Below are 21,768 nucleotides of genomic sequence, written 5' to 3'. Positions count from 1 at the left end.
TGAATACTACATGCATAAATATATATATTTTATATTGCATCTATACATATATGTGTATAAGAAGGCAAAAAGATTTTCGATAATTTATTGTTTTAAAGGATAAAAAAGAAAATAAACATATATTAATTCGATTATAAAAATTTGAGGCATATTTCATACATGTATAATTTTGTATATTATATATAATTCAATAATGTTTTATATCGGTTGCTACAATTGTTCTAAACTAATGACGTAATTTGTTTGCAAATGTCAAGGTAACTATAGTGATGTTCTTAAAAAATGTATGATTATTATAAAATTTTATATAAAAAGCATTAAAATTTGTAACATATAAAGTTATAATTAACAAAAATTGTTTGATCTCTTACTAAGGATTATATAAAAATTTTGTGATAAATCAATAAATTTAATTGTTATTTGATATAAGGATTATAGTTTAGGATTGTAGTAACGCGATAAATTTAAGTAAAATTCGTTCTGTAGAGTTGGAAACGGTGCCAAGGCGCAACTCGCGTATCCGCAGAGTTTCTATAGCTGGTGCGATTGCAGGTAGGACATGGTTGTCCTCGCCATTTTTAAAAGGAGTTCAGTCGCTAATCAACCGCGGTGAGGTGCACTTAGGTACGCGCGGTGGTTGTCACATCGCAGTTGCGACTTTTTTTGTGCGTCGAAGTCTCGACATACGAGGCAATTCACGATGACGACAATGTAAAAGAGATTATACTCTTCGTTAAGTGTCCAATAAAAGTGTTATTAGAAGTGTTTCGAAGTAGACATCGACGCAAGAAACATGTCCAGTGCACCGCAAATGTCCAGTGGGCTTAGTAAGCTCAAAAAGAAACATTTCCGAGTCAAACATCAGAAGGTTAAGCTGTTTCGTGCGAACGAACCTCTTCTCAGTGTTTTTATGTGGGGTGTCAATCACACGGTGAGTATTAATGTATTTACGTGACAGCGTCGTACGTCATCGAAATGCCATCTTCTTCTTTCGTTAGCTTGAAACTGAATATGACTTTGTAATTTATAGAAAAGTAGCGTTAATTCATTAAATTTTGTTCATGTACTTATTTTACCGCTATCGTGAATTTTTTATAATTATTTTATATATATATATACATATGCATTTATATATACATGTATGTATGTGCATGTGTTGTATTATATATATACATAAATATATGTAATAAAAATGTAATTATTTATTTTAACTGAAGGATAATGTCTATTAAAAAGTATCTAATTAAGAAGGTAAATTCGTTTTATCAATATTATAAGATTATTTTAAAGGGATTATACAAATTTAGTTCATTAAAATGGAGTATAAAAGTGTAAAAAGTAATTGATAAGTAATAGATTCGCTTTTATTTCATGAATATTTAATTTTGTATACTCTTTATATATTGGAAAATGAATACAAAAGATGTATGTAAGCTTCTTAACATTTATTAATGGATGGTATCTAGATACTCAAATATTTATTTGATTTCATATATAAGATTATATGATAAATATTAGGTGCATATATATATGTAAAATGCATATAATTATTTACAAATTTTATATTTTTTGTATATAATTTGAAAAAACTCAATTTTAAGTGAATTGTGTACTTTACATTGTAGCTTGTTCGAGTTTCTAAATTTGATCTTTTTTTTCTATTTCTATTTCTTTTTGTCCATTTACAATTAAAAAATAATTTAAGATCTTATTTCTGTGCATCGCATTATAGATAAATGAGCTTAGTCACGTTAATATACCAGTAATGCTCCTGCCAGACGATTTCAGAGCTTACAGCAAGTTAAAAGTGGATAATCATCTCTTTAACAAGTGAGTTAAATTTTAATATAAATTAATATATGTTTGGTTTAAGGCTACTTTAAAAAATAATGGAAATGAAGAAGATATATTTAAATACAATAAATGTTAGTTTAAATTTTGTGAATAATTTTTTATCCAATATAGGATAAAAATCATTAATATAAATTTTAAGCAAATAACTGAGGTAATCTATTCTAATTATATCACTAAATACTGAATTAGTAGGTTGGTCACTGCTTGTAATAATAGAATCAATGAAGGTCTTCATGGCCTAAGATTATAGTTAATGATAAAGATATGCATAATCTTATTAAATAATTAAAAACATGAGAACTTCAATTCCATTATATATTTGAAATTTTCAGGCTTCAAATAAATAATTATGAACATTTATGCATGAAATTTTGTTTTAGAGAAAATATGCCATCTCATTTTAAGATCAAAGAGTATTGCCCATTAGTATTCAGAAATTTACGAGAAAGATTTGGAATAGATGATTTTGACTACAAGGAATCAATGACAAGGTAAAAAAAATTTATTTTATATTTTATATTTTACAAGTACATGTTTGAAGATAATTTCAGAAAATAACTGGGAGGTATTATTATAATGATTGTAAAATTCTATGTTAATTTGCAATATATTTTATAAATAAAAAGCAAGTTTTATTTTATTTCTTAGATTTCTTTTTTATTACATTGCACTGCATGCCAGAGATGTATACATCATGCTATGTGAAAGCTTTTTGCATAAGTTGCAATAGCTGTGGTGCACATAAAAAGTATCTGTATGTATTCAAATAACTTGGTAAACTTCTGTTCTTCATTCTGCTATATAATTCGTTTATCTATTTATAGAATATTACAGATTTAGGGATTTTAATTGTCTTCGAGGAAGATAATGTACCCAATGACTCAGGCAAATTATTGTAATTGAAAATTCAGTCTTACATTGTGTTAAATTGAAATGTTATGAAAAATCTATTTTACGACATCATTACTGATAGTGTACATATATGAAACTGTTTTTTGTTATACGTACATATCATTTATAGTTTGTTAAAATTAAAAAAAATTGATTAGTGTTATGTAATCAGTCTTTAAAAACAAATGCAGAAAAATAAGGCTAGTTAAATACTTTTGAGTTCAATGAAATCAAAACATAATGATAAAAATATATTTATAATTAATATATTGATGCAGTGACTATGCAGTATGCAGTTTTTAGTAGAGAATTTAATATGCATAGTATCTTGTACTTATATAAATATGTTTATCAGAAAATTAAGATTTGCTTTGTATGACTTCTTCATACATAAAAATATAGTTTTCATTTGGACCTATGAAGTGTAAATTCTTCTAGTAAATTGTAACATAAGAATTTTGGTGCTAGATGTCGGGCATTTAATCCTTCACGAACAGAGAGGCATTGGAATTTGGCTGGGAGTGGGAAGACCCGTGAATTGGTTCAGCGTTCTGCTACTGCTCCTTCAATAACCCTCTCTCCTTCTATTATTTCTCAAATTCCAGTCCTAAATAAGCCACTACGTTCCTACAGTTTTAAACCAAAACGTCTGAGGTTAGCTAGACTTGATTTTTCATTTTGTGCGTGTTGCTTGTGGCTAACACGTTCCCATTATTAAGCACAGAAAATCAGTTTAAAAACTTGAAGCTGATTTTACATGATATTCTTTCATGGTTTTATTCTACAAGACATACATGTTTATGCCAATATTTTTGTAAAACATTACAAAATAAAATTTTAAGTTATACATAGGCAAAGCATGCAATTAGTTGCTTTAACTTAAAATACTTTTGATTAAGTACATTCTGTTTTTTATCAGTTTGTGTTATTATATCATAATGGTACATATAATTTCAATTATAACATTATTATGCTTTATAGTTAACTTGATACTTAATTAGTTCCTTTGAAATGCATGTTAAAATATGTATCAAATATAAACTAATAGCTACTAAGTACTCTTGCTGTCTGAAGCAAGATGTTTTCAGTTCAAAAAATATATAACTTGTTTTGTTTCTCTATAATAAAAGTTCAATATATTGAAATTGAAATTACTTTTTCATTTTTCTAGATCGCAACCAATATTAGATGACTCTTCTGGGAAAAGTGGTGCAAAGTTTTACCAATCTTATGATAAACTGTTTATTATTAAAACTCTTACGAGCGAAGAGGTAGAAAGAATGCATTTATTTTTGAAACAGTATCATCCGGTATGTATAAATTATTTTTATTCACGTTTTTATGTGTATACAAATCTAACATTTTTATATTTACAGTATATTGTAGAAAGACACGGGAAAACTTTGTTACCTCAATATCTTGGCATGTATCGTTTGACAGTAGATGGAGTTGAACATTATGTTGTTGCTATAAGAAATGTATTTTCAAATCATTTGACAACTCATAAGAAATTTGATTTAAAAGGCTCAACAGTAGATCGTGAAGCATCTGACAAAGAAAAAGAAAAAGAGCTACCTACTTACAAGGATAATGATTTTGTTAAGGAGGGAATGAAAATTTATATTGGTGAAGAAGCAAAAGCTAAACTTATAGAAACATTAACTGCTGATGTTGATGTGAGTTTTATATTTTCAATATGTATTTATTTCTGTATACTATATTTACCAATAAATTACCTTCATAGTTCCTAACTCGACTGCACTTGATGGATTATTCCTTATTACTTGGATTACATGATTGTGCGCGAGCTGAACAGGAAAATAGAGAACGTGCTGAAAGAGAGGAAGAGGAGGATAATCATGAAGATGAAGATGATAGCGAATCTGGAAGTGGACTTGATTCACGGGGTCCAATGGGGGAGTATGTATTATTATTAAATATACTGTAGAGATTATTTTCAGATATTTATATAATATCTTCTTTTTTTTAGTCGTTTATATAGTTGGTGCGGTGTCGGTGGTATGGCAACGCCTCCTGAATCACCGCACGCTGCGTTGATGCGCGATACAAGTTTGCAGTATGAAGATGCAATAATTCCTGAATTAGATATTTATGCAATTCCCAGTAAAGAAGGTAACACCCTTCTGTGATTAATGTTTTATTCATTAAACTAATTCTTCAATTTTATTTTATTTCAGGTGCACCTACAAAAGAAATTTATTTTTTAGCTATAATTGATGTGCTAACTCATTATGGTGTACGTAAACAAGCAGCAAAGGCAGCTAAAACAGTGAAATATGGTGCTAACGTTGATGGTATATCAACCTGTGATCCAGAACAATATGGCAAGCGATTTATAGAATTCATGAGCAAAGCTATAGAATAAACCGTTATTTGTTGTTGTTAAGCTTGTAAATTTGGACCGCCCGTTCGAAAGTCGTGATACAATATTGTCGCTTTTATTACGGTTGCGTTTAGTGCATTGAATGTTTCTTCTGTGCACTTTGATGTTTAACTACAAAGAATTTTACTTGATACGTTAGTACTGTTCTATTGCGTATCTCAGTATTTCTTATGACATTTACATTGGAGTTAGATGCGTTGCGAGTGGTGAAAATTTTACAAATTGCCACCTTGAAGAAATTGGTAAAGAATTTCTTTTTAAAGGAATGTTCATTAACGTTTATAACAAGTGACATATTTTCTCAGTATTCACTTACAATTTTTATGTAAACATAATTGTTAAACACTGTGGTTTTTGTAGCGTTCTCTGTGTTTTAGTATCTTGATCTGTACTTTCAAAACACGAAACTGTAATTTACGTGCATTATGTGTACAGACAGAAATATGTGAAGGTTTTATGAGATATCAGAAGGATTTATTTTATATATTATTTGTTCCGTAAAGTGATACTCGATATTCTACTTGTGGGTATACATCATATACATATTAGCTAATATGTCTATTAATTTGCTGTATTAAACTCGGCATACAAGTAACATTAAAGAAACTACATCGTCGTACTATGTCGTACGTTTGTTGTTGGTACACATAATGTGCTTCGGAAACCACGTTAATTACTGTCATTTGACAGTAAATAATATCTAGTATACTAGTTTACTGGGAAATATTAAAATTAATGTTGATGTTACATATGATAATCTCAAGCGAGACGCAGTCTGAGTGTTTCGTTAATGAAGCCTACATCTATCGTAAAAACTCTCTCTCTGACTTCGTTAAAGCATACTATGATGCTTCTACTGTCTGTGGTATTATCTGGAATGTTTAAATATTCGAATTAGAACGTAACTGCTATTACGATGAGAATTCTCATTTTGGTAGGTTTAAACAGAGGAGAAAAATAATATATATTATACCTGCAAGAGGTACCATATAATAAGAGCTTCAAACTTAAAAAATTACGAGTGAACGTTAAAGTCTGTAAATGTCAGCTCCTCGGTCATTTCAGTTACCGCGAGTCGGTGTTTAGATCATCGATTCGCTTAGTTCGTGAAGTATATTTGCAGGGAACAAAGCGAGTCGTATGTATTATGCACGATTCATGTCTCCTTTAATTCATAAAGTGCTCAAAGTTAGCCAATGTTCTTTGATTATAGAATTTAAGAAAAAAAATAGGTATATCCTTCGGCACATTGAGAATGGGATGTTTTGTTCAATATTTGGAAAGATGCTATTAAAAATATTGGTCATATTGTTCTTAATGTAAAAATAAACGGGCACTAGTAGTACGTTGACTTTTGATACGTGAATGTTTGTAGCAGTATGTGAAATCTTGAACGGTATTTGATTCTCAGTGTGTCAAGATTTTGGCGCAATTAGTTGCACAAGAACTCGCTTAACAATTTCGATGCAGGACAATTTAACATAGCTTGAATTTTTTATTCCACAAACTTGTATTGCAACAACTAGCTTCTAACGAACAATATTCTAAGATCATATACTGTTTTTACTATGGGAAGGAAAAGAGGGAGAATGCATCGTTGCATAACACTTTATCTTTAAATAATCTAATAATCGATTTTTTATAATTTGTTAAAACTGATTATAATATAACGACTAATTACTTTACTAATTAAGATATTCATCTAGTCTCGATACTTTGTATGATTTTATACGTTGCTAACACATTGGAAAGATAATAAGAGAAAATGAAAATCTAATGCATATTGCCGATGATGCTGTACTATAAAATAACATTAATAATTGCAAAAATCGCTCAATTTCTGTAATGTCATAGTTTCTATACGATAAAATGTAATTTGTTCAGTAAACTGCAACTTACTGTGATGCGGTAGTACATTTTTCAAATATGTTTTTTACTACCGTATTAATTATTACTTGCAACTATTCACACGTTTAAATTTTGTTGAATTAGCAAGTTTGAAATAATATAGATTTACAAGGTGTTTGAATGGACTACCGAAAAATTCCATGATTTTAGATTTTTATAATTTGCTCCGTGTAGAAACGATGTATATATTCATTACTTTGCTGTTGGCAATATATATCCAGGCTTCTGTCGTCCTAACGTTTGTATTATTCACAGAGTCTGTGTTGTATAAGCCACGGGAAATAGATGGACATTTAACATATTACGGAATTATAAATAAAAAAGATATTTGAAAGGAATATGTTCAATTTTATTTTGTAATAAGTATAGTTAACTTTTAACTAACAATATTTATCAAAACAGTTTTATACTTTAAACTAAAAACAATATTTTTTTTATTGCTAAAACAAGTGAATAACAAGAGATAATCGTTTTCTAACTAAGGTAAACGAAATATGTTAAATTGATTTGTACTTTAGTTATTGCATAAGATATCAAAGAGAAATTTATCTCTTCGTGTCTTTGGCTTCTACATACATGTAAACATTATGTATTTATAAATTTGATTATCTGTAAAAAAATCTTCAGGATATTTTCAAAGCAAAATAACATACAAAAGTTCGTCTAATAAATTAGACACGAAGTTTTTTCAAGTTATTTTCTTCTGATTCACAGCCATCTTTTTGAGAAGAGAAGTCCTTAGATTCCGGGGACAAGTAACTACTGCGTTTTCTTCTTGCAACAGGTGAAACCTGTTTCAAGTGTTCCAAATCATTGAATACAACTTGTGCACCTCCTCCGCTTGTTGGTAATATATCACCCTACAATAAAAATAAATGTGTAGTTTATACTCTATTAAAAATATGCTTATATTGCATGACATAACTGATACTAACTTTATACAGTTTAGTTTCGAGTTCACCATCCGTATCTTGTTCCTGTGCAACGAGACAATATTTGGATGCTCTGTCTGTTATATCTTTTGGATCAGTTAATTGCGTAACGCTTCGTTTATGTCGAATATGTGGTTGAAGAATAGTCCCAACTGGAACTAAACCAGGAGGTCGATGATCAACCCATCTTTCTGCACTTTGAGATCGTCTAAAGCGCAAATTTACAACTGGAATTCTTTCCTAAAAATGGTAAAAGGTAAATAATTCGATACAATTTTATAGCATATAAAGCAACGAGTATACTTACTTTTCTACTTAATCGAATATTACTATCTTCAAATGTAACAGTAGATGCCGATTTTACACTACTTTTTGGGGTAATTGTAGATGATGTAGTTTCTACATCAGTTGTCGGAACAACTGTATTAATTTTAGGTGTTATAGGAATTGCGGTGTCATTTGCTAATGTTGAAACCGTTTCTTTAGATTCCAATTTTCCGTCAGTATCCATTTTATCGTCACTTACTAATATCTGTTTCACTAAGTTCAATTTTTCTTCTGTTCCTTTCATTTGGTTCTATATAAATATCGAAGAAATTTAATGATTGTTTGAAATGCATATAATTATAATTTTATACCTGAAGTAATTCACGTTGACGGCGAAGTTTGCTTTCCAATTCCTTACTCATTTTATCAGTCTCTTCTTGAATTTTACTACTATATTTTTCTTTCACTCTTTGTTTATCTATCGTACGTTGGTTTAGTAATGCATCCTTGTTTTTTAGCTATAAAATAATACTGTGAGTTGTTGCGTAATGAGAAAAGAATTAATAAACGATAATATATAAAATAAAATTATTACTTCTTGTTTCATATGCCTGATTATATCATTAGCACTATTTAATCTGTACAATAAAGTATCGATTTGCCCCTCTGTCTTACATATATGTGCTTCTAAAGCAGATATCTGTAAACATTTGTATAATAAATAGCAGTCATAATGCTTAATATATTTATTCGAAAACTCACTTTCTTTTTCTGTTGATCACTTGTTGTTTTTAACGTAGAATTTTCAATTTTAAGGGATACATTATCCCGTTCCATTCTTACCAGCATATTTCTAAAATTAGTTTCTGAAAAAATAATTTTTTTATGAAATCTTAGAGAACGATGTCTATTATCTGAAATGAATAATTTAGGAAACACTACGTTTTTGTCTTAGATCCGTCCGTAAAACATTTCGTTTTTGGATACGAAGTTCTAAGAAATGCATGAGCGTAGTAATTATTTCATCGTTATGTGGACTCGATAAATCCATTTCTGGAAAAGGTCCTCCGAGGCTACAAAAAAATTTATTGTTATATAGAAAAATAAGCTTTTTCTGCGTGACATAAATAGCATTATATAGTACCTGTAAACTAATCCTAAATCGACTTCTAAGTTGGCAGCACCTAGATGACCTGCACTTTCCAATCTGTTTCTAGCTTCTTTAAATATCTACAAAATAGATATACGTATAGTAACATGAAACAAATATTTATAGATTATAGTTCTTACTTTATTAGCTTGTCTTCTTCCAGGTGTATATCCTAAATCTAACTTTGAAGTTGTAGAATTAGTAACTTGTACTTCTTGACTAACTTCAGCAAATTTCAATACTTGCTGCATAAGAAAGAAATAAACGATTCGTCATCTTACAAATAATGTATTTCAAACTTAATTTTAATAAATAAATTCTTACAATAGTTTCGTCATAATCATCTATGTTAGGATTAACACAAACAATCATTCTGACACTTCCTTCTCCATCAAAGTAGTTTTTAAATAAATGCGTTATCTTCGAATCTCTATAGGGTACTATTTTGTTTGTACCCTGAATCTGATTTTCACGAAGTATTTCCAAACAAGTTCGAAGTGTCATTAACGAATTATTTATATTTCCTGTTTTAACAAATACAGTTTATATAAAATGATCAAATATACAAGTTTTTTATTAATTACCTGCTTCCCTAAGCCTTTGGCCAGTATTTTTGGAACGATTTGTACGTTCACTTCCAGCCAAATCTACTAAAGATAATTGGCTGATACAAATGACTCTTTTGTCTTGAACAACTTGTTCACCATCTCTATCTAATGGTGCCTAATAGGAAATAAATACTGTATATATAACATCATAGAAAGTTCATTGATTTGTATTACCTGTACAAGTCTTATAGTAAAAACACTATGAGATCTGCTTGATTCTGCATTTAAAGAAGTATATGCAATGTGTCTTTTACGTTGACCATATTGAAATACTTCAAATGCTTCTTCCGAACTTTTGACTTCTATTTCTGTGCAACCATGGACATACATATTTCTGTTTCCATCTTCACGAATTATTTTACTCTGTAAAGTCCTGAATTTTTCAATTTTTTCATAATTCTGATGAAGCATTGGTTATTTCTTAACAAAATATACTTACTTTGTTTTGCCTTCACTTTCATCTAGCAAATCATATACACTGTTATTATAAACTTCAGTATATGTTACAAAGACTGCATATACATTATCTGGGTCAACAGTTATAGCTTGCAATTCAGTACTTCGATTCAAACCATCATTATTATTATCACCATCAGCATCAAGTTTACATCTATGAAGAACATTAAATATTAAAACTATCCACAAACTTTTATACAAGCATATGTAAGGTAATAAAAAATAAGAACTTACAATTTAGGGGTTTTTATATTTTGAGAAATAACAAGTCTTTGAAGTTCATTTTGTCTATCTAACAATGCATCTGCTTCACTTTGTATGTCAAAACCATTCAATTTATCTGGTTTAAAGATAAACTTTTTTGCTTGGTAGTTTGCTATGCTATTAAAAATAACATCTAAACTACGGGGCATGATGCCTATATCATATAGACTGCCACACATGGTATAAGTTTTACCGCTTCCAGTTACTCCATATGTAAAGAGTAAACTGTTTTTACCATTTATAAGATTTTCAACAAGCGGTAAGGCTACAAGATCAAATACTTCTTTTTGAGAAGTATTTGGGCCAAAAATATGACTAAAAGATGTCTGTACAACTTTATTTGTAATGCGGGTATTTGCTTGTCCCGGTTCTGGTGATGTGATAATTAAAGTTGTATCGGATATGATTTTTATACAAGATATATCATTAGGATTGTCCATTGGTCTTAAACGACAAAATACTTTAACAGGTTCTTTAGGTGTGTCATCATATTTTGGTCGATTTGCACCTTTACGCGATGCAACAGGTGGTTTCGAATTCCTAAAGAAATATAAATAACAGCAATCATTGTTAAGTGTTATTATTGCTTATTTGTAGTATACTGTTGATAAAATTGTATTTGGGTTTAAGTCGACGTAATAATTTTAAATCTAAAATAAAATCGAAAATAAAACAACATAACTTACGCAGGTTTCATGATAGGATCAATTAATGGTCTGCAAAGGTTAAAGTTTACTTCATGTAACTATTCAACGACTTCGACAATTATTTTAACATTCTATTTATCGTGAGAATTATTTTACGCGACTAACGAGGTTTAAAATTCAAACATGTTTGTAGTGAAGTCAACTACTATATCTAAAAGGCGGGTTTCTATTTAGTCGAAAGAATCATTGTAAATGTAGCCATAGCTTTTCGTAATTTGATACATAGAAAAAAAAATGATTATAAAAGTTGTGCAAGAGAAAATCTGTAGGAAATTTTAAGAAATAATAAAACATAGTTTCGGTACTAAATTTTATTGGATAAAAAGATTTATGATATTTGTACATGCTATATAACTATAACTGTTTATCAATTCTTTTATTAATTAATTCCTGTATTTTAACTTTTTTATATCTTCTCTCAAATGTGTACCATCACAAAACGGTCTATTTGATGTTTGTTTACAATTACAAAGCCAATAGTCTTTAGTTTCTTCTACGGTGAATACTATAGGTCTCAGTTTAATCTTAAGCGCTTGATTTCTATGAGTACCATCACAAAATGGTTGCGAATGACTTTTACCACATAAACACCATACATACTTTTTTCCAGCTATGCAAGTGTATTTGAAAGGTTTATTATCAAATATAACACCATTTGTTGGTTGATCACTTGCGCTAAAATACTTTTTCAATGGATTTTTAGGTATTTGCATGTCACTTTCCTTTTTTGTGCAATACCATCTGACCTGAAATGATGTAATCAAAATTATTAAAATAAATTGATAATAAAATTTAGAATGTTATACTAATGTTGTAAATTATTGCTACAAAAATTAGGTTAAGATAACTATAATAGATGGTGAAAATGGAAGGACATTCCAAAACAATAAATAAAAAATAGCATTATTTTATATATTTTCAACTTACATTTTGGTAATTGAGAATATTACAACACGCAAATGGTGAAATTCTGTTTAACTTTACAGCCATAGTTAACATTTAAGGTTATCTTTTCAAAACTAATGAAAGATAAAATGGGTAAACAATGTTTTCTATTAACGTAGTGTTAGGATTAAAAATTACTGTAGCTACCGCCACCTCACAAAACTGTATAATTATCAAAACAATTTACACAGAATTCGAAAATTAGATCCGAAAGGAATGCTAATACTTAGAGTTAGTAAATAAGACTATTCATTTTGACTAGCAAATTTCGAAATAAGTAATGTTTAGTACTTTTATACATTAATATAATTTTTATAAATGAATTTTTATTTACAGATAATGGTAATACAAATTTAATTCGTTATTTAATTAATCGCTGATGGTATCTGTTGTCAAGCAAGTGAACTAATAATACGCCAAGGTATGTAGGTAACGAACATTTTTATAACTATTTTAAACGTTGAGTAGTTCGTACCCCTGTGTATAGATGGCGATATTATTTTGTTTGTGATAAATTACATTTTCTTCGTTCTTTCATTTCTCGTACTAGTGTTCATTTTTCTTCGTTGAAAATGTTCGTGATGGCTGTAAACCTTTCAACTCTTTTCACTGTTGGTTCGTTGAATAATTTATCAGTTGTTTTGAATTAATTTACGGAGGCATGGATTATTCATCTTTCACAGGATACGATTCTTTTAAATTATATTCCTCAAATTTGAAAAATTGTTGATACATATTATACCACAAATGAAGAAGCGGTTTCTCTTCGTCGCTTGTACGAACCGGAAGCTTGAAACATAATTTCGTGTAATTTCTCGAGTACTTTACTAATTAAATTAGTTCTTTGCGAGGAGCTCACGTAATGTTACATTGATTATGTTAATTATTGCTTGGGCTTTGACCGTTATGGTGTTCTGTTTACATCACCCTTGTTTTAATTACGTGTCGGCTTGTTTCCATTCATTTACTTCTTTTTTTGCAAAAAATATACGATAACCTCGCCCTTTTGTATAGAAAAAGTTTCTCGATCTTTTATACTTAATATATTAAGTAGCTTGATTCACTTTTCGAAAGTCTGATAAACGATGGTTTAAAGATTCAGAAAGTTCTGGAAAATCCTATTATTCTCAATTACGCGAACACAGTAGCGAATTTTCGATGAAAGAAAATCGATTATTGATTAATCGAACGATGAGTCTCTGCAACTTTTATATCGTTAAAATTTAAAGTTTACTCGGTACAGATATTAATTAAGTAAGTAGCTTACGGATTATCGAAGTTAGAACGAGATTTTCAAAAATTATGAAAGAGGTTGAGAACCAAGGGTCTCGGATACTTGTTTTCTCGCGCCTTTTTTCGGATGGAAAGTCGCTTTAATCACTCGGCGAATTCTATTTCCAACCAGTGGAACAACCAAATACGAATCTACCTACTGTCCAAGAAGGTTCGAATAAAGAGGTCTTAATCGACCGGGACACTGGAAACTTAACGAAATTGTCTCATTGCAACGATTGTCTAATCTGTCAAGCTGGCTTTTTGTTAATTCTTCGTTAATGCCATTGACCAAAACTTCCTCTCTGTTTCGATTCGTAACAATTACAAATCTTAGTAAAATAAAAATGGTTTGTTATTTTGAACATTCAAATATAATTTTAAACAAAATATATACATTTAAAATTTACTTTGTAAAATATTGAAACGTCATTTTTTAAATTTATTCCTCAGATAGTTGTTAACATTTTCGTTCAAATTCTCGGAACATATTTACTTTCACAAGGATTTTAACAATCAATATTACTGATTTCAGGAACTATCGGGCTGCACACGAAATGTAAATAGACGTCTTGCTTCGTGAGACGCTAGAGATCCGAGGCTTTCCGGGTCATCGAGATCCTGTTGATGATGGTCAGTAAATAAAAAACACGAGTACCATGCGGAACCCGGATTTCCTCCGGCCATTTGTTTTTTATGTTGCGGCGTTTTACGAGCACATCACTACGATTCCTGATCGGGCCGATGAAAAACTTGAGAAATCGAATTCCTGGTTTAAATGTCGCAGCTATTTATGGGTATTCAATGTCTTTTTTACTGGATCTTTCAAACATGTAATACTTTGACGTAACTTAAAAATTGACAAACTTTGAAATTCCAACATTTTTTAAAACTTCATTCTTGTTACAGATCGATAAGGGTAGAATAGAAGACAAAACTTTTAATTACAACAATAACTTCGTTCACTGAAGATTTACGTTCAATTTGTTTGCATCGAAAGAGAATAAGCAAGATGTCTTGGTTCAAAGCTGTATCATGATTAAATGCATTTGATTGCAATAATTGTTGAACCTCGTGAAGAATTCATCAGTGCGTTGGAACGCGGAGCAACCTACTGCAATTTCTATTCAAATGCGAGGGGTTTACCTCTACAGATTTCCTAAGGGTGGTTTCCAAAAATGGATTTTCGATTTATTACTCGAATCAAACGATGCGCCTATTTCTATACAATTATTCTCTTCTTACAGAAACTTTTGCCGATAAAAACTTGTAGCGAAGGAGAAGAAGAAGAAATCCACGTTGATAAAATCGAAATCGAATCAAATATTCAGGGGATTTTATCCCTGTTTCTAAACTTTTCATTATCCGAGAATATGGAAAAATCTCCGAGTTAAGTATTCTCTCTTTATCTCATTAACTCTTCATGGGCAATCGACGCATAAATACGACCTATAAGTGTGAACAATAGAAAGTTGTACGCTTTGCAAAGTGGAATTTTTACTTATTTTAGTCTAAATTAGCCTTACATATACTGTCAAAATTAAGAACACTTCGTTCTTTGATGAGCGATAGTAAAATAATAGTTCTCGATAAAGTTTCAAGTATACCAAAAGAAGTTAATTTGCTTGCAATAATTAGTAGTGATTTGGGTTTCTAGAAACAGGGGTGAAAAATCAGCATCAATCGGAAACGTCTCACAAAGGGCTTACCTTCGTCTAAGAACAGTGTTCCACGAAACAGAAAAAAATCATCCGGGGTCAGCAAGGAGAGGGTACAACGAGCTATTTTGCGATTGGTCGCTGGCGAGGGTGGTTGGGAGAGACTATATAAAGCGTTTCACGGATCATGATACATCGCAGTTGCTTTTACGTGTTGCTTCACCGGTGTTTCCACATTTTGGCTTTATCAAAACGTGTTTGTGGTATCACAACGATCATTGTACCTCGATAGAGCACCTAGGTGCTGACAATGATTTGATTCTTCCGGTGAAGTTGCTCGTGATCGTGAAAACAGAGATTGAAGAAAGGCTGAACGAGTATTTTTTAAACTGACGTGCTTTTAATTGACAATCGAAGTCTGTGACATTTTGCAGACAGTTAAACGAGGTTGAATATCTTAGCAGGAAAGTAATTTTCAGCGAGGAAGTTATTTAAACACAATAGAATTATTTACAGTAAATTATTAAACTCGTTAAATATAATTTTTAGATTAAGCTCGTGAGAGGAAATGTGATTAAGTTTTATTGGTATCAGTTTTCGAATAGATTGTAATGAAAGAATTTTTTTCTTTAGTGTAACTTCTTTTATTTTTGATAGCGTTTGTGTTAATTTTCCAAAAATCTTCATGGCTTCAGTAGTAGACAGTAGTTGGGCGATTGTAAATAGATTTTGGAATTATGTTTGCAGGTCGAAAGATGTTTTTGCGAGGAAGAAAGGCTCAGTTGGTACCGTGTTTCGGTAGCGTCGAGATTTTAACGTGTTTATGGATCGCGAGTGCGGTTTTAACCCTCGTCGCTTCTCAACCGAATTTTTACATCAGTCGATACGGTAAACGGCAGGAACCACGTGCAGGTGAGTCGTTCCTTCTGAATGCAACATTATTGTTAAATACTTCAATTGGCAAATCGATAACGATTATTTAACGATAATCGATAAAATCTAAACTTTCATTACTTTTTAATTTAACACACTATTTATTCTAATTAATGTTTTAATTGCAAACTGAAATTCCATCACTTAACTGTAATATAGATCAATGATATGTGAAAACTTTTATTTCTACAACGCAGACTTAATATTTGTACTACAAATTTTGTATGTAGAGGAACAATTTGTTGACCCGCAGCTGAAAAGCCGTCTTTTGCAAGCATAAAATGGTGGTGATTGAGGCGTACGTTCCCTCTTTCGCTGCTCCGTGTTTGTGTGACATATAAGGACTATAACTGTCAGGCGATGCGATCTTGGACTAAATAAATTCATTTGCTTAATTTACAAAGTAATTTATAGCAAACGCGAACGCATGAAGCTTTATGAATTCGTGAATTTCACGAAACAGCAAATTAGAAGAGGGATCCTACCCACGTTCAAAGTAACCAGAATTCTTAATTTTCCTACCGTCGCCGAACGCATAATCAATGCTCTTCTCTTTTAACCCTTTGATTTCCATTTTGTTCGCAATCAGAAACGTTGTGGTCGTTTAGTGTGCGAATAGTCAGCGTCGTCTTCAATTAGAACCGTTTCCGGTTGCCGGCTACATAATCTCTTCACCAGGAATTCGATCCGACCGTGCGAAACGTAACTTTCCATAAATACACCCTCTTTTGTTGCAGTCGATGCGTGATAATTGACTATACTGCTTTCTATTTGGTCACTTCTCCAATTAAACAAATTCCTTTACGATACTTCTCTCGCTTTCTTTTGCCTCTCGATTTTTGCTGTAACGTGCAACCGTTCATCCATCCATGAGTCGGAGACAATTAGTTGTACATTTTCTACAGTCGCACTGCGAAAGAGTAGCTTATTAATTGAACTTGCGACACGTTGTACGGTGAGCACAGCTAGAAAGTTGCATCAACAGGTTGATCCATTAATTATGCTCGAATTAGTCAGGATTAACGACTACTAAAATAAATGAACGTTTTATTTCGTTTGCTATGTTCGTAGAGTCTTTGTTCATGTTGGGAAGCAGATACGGACGTAGCGAAAATGTGCAAAAGGGTAGCGAATTTTTGCCAAAATTGGTGGAAGTGGTGCCAAGGATGGATCGATTCTTTTTGGGAAGTCGATACGGGAAACGTTCGCCCTCGGATTATCGGACCGTTTCTTCCGTGAATCGATTCAGCGCCGTTCTGAACTTCATGGATCAAGTCAACCACGTAAATCTCGATCGGGACAATGACGCGAACAATGGAAACGATCTTGTTCTTTTATCTTAAGACGTACCGTTGGTAAGAATCTTTTCCTTCATTTCTTCCGGAGGTTGCGTGTGGGAAATTCGCGAACTGAAAGAGTACAACTGTTTTTTAAGGGTAGTGTTTTCCTTTTGTAAAAATTTCATTCACAAAGGGGTAATCTTCTTTGAACGTTTAATTTTTTCTCCAAAGGAACTGTTACACTCGCGGATGTTTTTCTTGCTTTACAGACACGTACGGGAACTCGTTGACTATTTCTCCTGCAAACGAAACGAAAATAGCGACGAGAAGATGAGAAGAAAATATTCAAAGAAACGCGAGACATTTGAGCGTGAGCACGTTCCGATTTTCTAACTAGGTTCTCTGTAATGATTCATTGTTTTTGATCGAGTTAAATAGTGTACAAAATTTCGAGTAAAGTCGATCGCACGCGCGGAGAAGAAAAATATAAGCTTCGATTGACGCATCTGACAGTATCATTTCTTTAATCATTTTTCAACTCTGTTTAGTTCTATTTTGTTCTCTACCGCTTCTTTTAAAGTCAGCTTCGATTTACTCAATGAAACGCGTTCGAGATTTCGAGCGACAAATGTTCGCGACTTTGTAAGTTTAAAAAATCTCGTTGATGCATAATACAGATTTTGAAATCACCTCGATTGTCTCACGGGGAAAAAGCACGCGTTTTTCATGTAGTTTCACACGTAATTATTTTCGCCGAAGTTTTGCTTGTCAGTAGTAGAGGTTCGCGTTAGGTCAGCCCACTGGGAAATCCCTCTTTCTTTCGGCATTTTATCAACTTTTCGCTTTCTCGTGATTTTTATACTCCTTTATCCTTTTGTTCGACATTGCGTCACGATTATTTAACCTTGTCCGAAACTTTTAATCGTCAGACACGATTTAAGAGATTTCTCTGGTAGCTTCTTTAATCGCCTCGGTTTTTCTTTGCTCATCCTATTAATATCGAGTTTCAATCGTGCTTTCCGTTTCGTTTCCCTTTTATGACTTCACCGTTCTCGAAGAGGCGCAACAAGTTCTCGCCACGTTCGGTGAATTTGGATTCGATTATTCCATTTGTTTCTTTATTTGCACGAGTGGGCGGGTGGTATCTGACGCTTAGAGTTTTGCCGGGGATTTCTACAACGATAACAGTATCATTTAATTTCTTGGCTAAGTGGTCGTGATGCGAACGATTCCGAATCATTACGGTTCGTTCGCGATAATTAAACGATTTGGAAAATGCGAGACACGCTCGTTTATGCGATACTTACGATCACGTTCTCCAGTAGTTTCTACAATTTGCTATACCAATTGTTCTGCAATTAAGTATTTGTGTATAATTTCGAACAGAGGATGATTTTGTGAAATAAATTTGATCGTAGTCAAAACAGCCATGTCTAGGGTCATCAAGAATTTTCAATCGAATACCTCGATTTATTTTTGTCGAAGCAACTCGAGCAACATTAAATTTTCGTTTATTTAGCTAAATGAAATTCTCGGCATCGATATCGGTAACTCTCATGGCAGTCGACAGGTTAAACACGAAACGCCCTCTTATTCTTTTCCCGCCTCCTCCCCTCGCTTCTTTCATCAATTTTTCACCGTGCAATCTTACTCCCTTACCCTCCGTGAACTTATCGCCAGGATTTATAGAACGTGGACATTCTAATACGCGATATCGATTTACCATCGACCGAAATGCCAATGTGCCAATTAGAAATGTCCACGCGTTCCATTCACTTTCGCCGATGAAAACGAGCCGATTCGAAAGCAACGAAAGTAAGATGCAAGAGAGGATCCATGACATCCTCGGGAGAGGATGCAGTCTAGCGTGGAACTTCTTCCAACAGGGTGATCGAACGTAAAAGTCGAGATGTCGAGTAAACCGGATCAGGCCACTGTGTTACTCTCGATGAACAATACTTCGTATTGATTAGAAAGTAGATAATATGCACGAGACTCGCATACGGCGTGTATGCACTTTCTGTGGGAGGTAAGATTTTCGGCGAATTTCTATGGTTCATCTATGGTTATGTGTTGTATGAACATTCTGCCGTCACGTATTATATTGTTGCACTGCAAACGCATCGTATCGTGAAGTCTGTCGTAAATTAAATCAGGATTATCGCTGCTTCAGTGTTTCGCTATGAAAGTTAAAAAATTTGTAGCGATCGGAAATAGTTCGAATAACAGCTTTAGTTTAATAGAATCGATTAGACGTGCCATTAACACTTGGATTCATTCTCGAAAATTGTGTGTAAAAGTAATTATTTTTAATCGTTTGATAACTTGTAGTCGTTTGCTCGTTTATTCAGTGGTTTCCAGTTGTAAACTTTGTACAAGTTTATTATAAATACAAAGCAAGTACCTTATAATTCAGTCTATATCTCGGCTCTGCTTTAAAAAATTTCTCTTTATGGATTATGTAAGAAAATTAATTTGACCTGACATTTTCAGTTTGTATCGCTGGAGCGTTTTAGTCGAAGGCAATTATAAAGACGTCGTTCTGCTGACAATCGGACAACTGGCGAAGTTAGGATGATGAAAAGACAACTGGCAGATCGAGTGGCAAGGTCTTTAATAGATTGCTTAATCGTTTTTGGGACCTACTTTTGATGCGACCCAGAGGAGAAAGTAAGAGGAGTAAGCTTTGCGGTCGCGTGCTCGAGAAAGTTGTTTCGCTTACACGTAAGAGACCGACGAAAGATTTTTTTAAGAGGCGCTCGTACATTATGTCGAAATAGCTTTGCGATTATCACATTTTAATTTTATTAACATTTCTAGGTGGACCAAAGAACATCCATTACCGTTCTTAGCCTGAAAAGTGGAGTAAAAGGAAAATTAACGTGCTTTTTATGCATTCGGAAGCGTAAAAGAAAGTGGAGTTTACTGTTCGGGTCATCAGTACGACATTAAAGTAATTAGAGTTATGATTATGGAATATATTAATAGTTACTGTTTTTACTTTTATATACTTTATCTTTTTTTAGGACTTTTTCTTTGACTTTAGATTAGTCGCATTATTTGGAAGATTAAATTGAGTTTCAAAATTGGCGCACTTTGACGACGCCAACGCCATCTGACACAGAATCGTCGAAACTGATTGGTAACTTCAAGAGTATTGACAGTCGATAAGGAGTACATAGTTTCGATAATTACCAACAGTAGCGCTATTGTCTAATTCGAAGGAATTTGAAATTGACAATGCAAGGAGCGGTACATTTTAATTATATTTTATTTGAAAAATATCTTAAATATTTAAAAAGGTAATTTTACAAGGTTCTGAGAATATTTAGTTCTAAATGCAAGGTATGTAAACTAATTGCGGAAGATGAATAAATAAGGTATAGTAATTAGATTAATTATAGTACAAAATAGAGTTTCACTTTTATAACTCATATCAATATATTTTCAGCTAAAATCCTGCCATGTCAAGAATATTTGGAATCAACACACGCAGAGAGGAAAAATTAATATACAAAAATAATGCTATACAGAATAGTTTAATATATTATAATATTTTTCATACTTAAACTTTAGACTGATATGTGTACTGTTGTAAAAGGAAAATGTAGTAAGAACAAGATAAAAATAAAGTGTGGTAAATTAAAAATTAAAGAGTATTCATTATAAACCTTACTTTATATATTAGGAATGCAGAAACTTGCTAGATATTTCAAAAATTAAAGAAACTTCAGTAGTGATTATATGTTTCCTAATACCTACGCAAGAATTTGCTAATAACTTCATAATTACGACTAAAATATGCATATTTATGGTATTAAAAAATTCTATGGACGTCATTTTTCATTAATAAAGCGTGAAAGTATAATTCTGAACAGTGATAAGCATATAATTAGTCATCATTCCATGTCATATTTATATTTCGTAAATTTGGCGGGAAAATGGTATTTTCGCCGAATACCTCTTTGCAAATTCTGTTATCCTACTACCAGGAGCAGTTTTTGGAGCCGCGAGTGCGTAAACCACACCCCCACCACCGATCACATGTCCCGTGCGCATATGGTTCTGCGCAGTCTATTGCGCAACTCTCCTGCGCAGTCTACTGCGCAACTCTTCTGCGCAGAAAAACGTGCCACCTCCTCGGCCATCATGTGTTCCTGTTACTCCTGGTACCCGGATACCAGGGGCCCATAACCAAAGTTAGTGGCACAACTTTAAGCAACCTCCTCGGTTATCCTG

General features: G+C 32.2%; 4 protein-coding genes across 10 annotated transcripts; 2 read left to right on the top strand and 2 right to left on the bottom strand.

Moving 5' to 3' along the window:
- Positions 1 to 522: 522 nt before the first annotated feature.
- Positions 523 to 7,395, top strand: PIP4K (phosphatidylinositol 5-phosphate 4-kinase). Of its 2 annotated transcripts, XM_076534857.1 has the most exons (9): positions 523 to 931; positions 1,733 to 1,830; positions 2,235 to 2,345; positions 3,214 to 3,399; positions 3,917 to 4,055; positions 4,122 to 4,421; positions 4,490 to 4,665; positions 4,736 to 4,878; positions 4,944 to 7,395. In XM_076534857.1, the coding sequence occupies exons 1-9, from the start codon at positions 794 to 796 to the stop codon at positions 5,129 to 5,131; spliced, it is 1,479 nt and encodes a 492-aa protein (XP_076390972.1). In that variant the 5' UTR covers positions 523 to 793; the 3' UTR covers positions 5,132 to 7,395. The 2 variants fall into 2 exon arrangements, with proteins under 2 accessions (XP_076390972.1, XP_003702808.1); XM_003702760.3 differs by lacking the exon at positions 3,214 to 3,399 and having other exon boundaries at positions 528 to 931.
- LOC100880601 (kinesin-like protein KIF23) lies at positions 7,385 to 11,642 on the bottom strand. The gene is made up of 15 exons (XM_003702902.3): positions 11,421 to 11,642; positions 10,705 to 11,274; positions 10,454 to 10,624; positions 10,189 to 10,387; positions 9,991 to 10,129; positions 9,731 to 9,930; positions 9,547 to 9,651; positions 9,401 to 9,486; positions 9,199 to 9,329; positions 9,019 to 9,122; positions 8,852 to 8,956; positions 8,628 to 8,774; positions 8,297 to 8,566; positions 7,993 to 8,229; positions 7,385 to 7,917 (listed from the first exon to the last, which is right to left on the bottom strand). The coding sequence occupies exons 1-15, from the start codon at positions 11,429 to 11,431 to the stop codon at positions 7,729 to 7,731; spliced, it is 2,664 nt and encodes an 887-aa protein (XP_003702950.1). The 5' UTR covers positions 11,432 to 11,642; the 3' UTR covers positions 7,385 to 7,728.
- LOC105662382 (uncharacterized) lies at positions 8,160 to 21,364 on the top strand. Of its 6 annotated transcripts, XR_001095872.2 has the most exons (8): positions 8,160 to 8,245; positions 12,723 to 12,807; positions 14,194 to 14,491; positions 14,568 to 16,228; positions 17,321 to 17,604; positions 20,023 to 20,253; positions 20,350 to 20,482; positions 20,556 to 21,364. XR_001095872.2 is itself a non-coding variant. In XM_076534874.1 (6 exons), the coding sequence occupies exons 4-5, from the start codon at positions 16,072 to 16,074 to the stop codon at positions 17,590 to 17,592; spliced, it is 429 nt and encodes a 142-aa protein (XP_076390989.1). In that variant the 5' UTR covers positions 12,723 to 12,807; positions 14,194 to 14,491; positions 14,568 to 15,781; positions 16,065 to 16,071; the 3' UTR covers positions 17,593 to 17,604; positions 17,799 to 18,044. The 6 variants fall into 6 exon arrangements, 5 of the variants coding, with proteins under 5 accessions (XP_076390989.1, XP_076390985.1, XP_076390986.1 ...); XM_076534874.1 differs by lacking the exons at positions 8,160 to 8,245; positions 20,023 to 20,253; positions 20,350 to 20,482; positions 20,556 to 21,364 and adding an exon at positions 17,799 to 18,044 and having other exon boundaries at positions 14,568 to 15,781; positions 16,065 to 16,228; XM_076534870.1 differs by lacking the exons at positions 8,160 to 8,245; positions 20,023 to 20,253; positions 20,350 to 20,482; positions 20,556 to 21,364 and adding an exon at positions 17,799 to 18,044.
- On the bottom strand, positions 11,738 to 12,706 carry LOC100880714 (uncharacterized). The gene is made up of 2 exons (XM_012284311.2): positions 12,369 to 12,706; positions 11,738 to 12,187 (listed from the first exon to the last, which is right to left on the bottom strand). Exons 1-2 carry the CDS (start codon positions 12,438 to 12,440, stop codon positions 11,825 to 11,827), a joined length of 435 nt encoding a protein of 144 aa, XP_012139701.1. The 5' UTR covers positions 12,441 to 12,706; the 3' UTR covers positions 11,738 to 11,824.
- Positions 21,365 to 21,768: the final 404 nt, after the last annotated feature.

This window comes from Megachile rotundata, chromosome 8, assembly GCF_050947335.1.
Source record: "Megachile rotundata isolate GNS110a chromosome 8, iyMegRotu1, whole genome shotgun sequence".
In the NCBI taxonomy this organism is placed as follows: Eukaryota; Metazoa; Arthropoda; class Insecta; order Hymenoptera; family Megachilidae; genus Megachile; species Megachile rotundata.
This window is presented reverse-complemented; position numbering and strand designations above follow the sequence as displayed.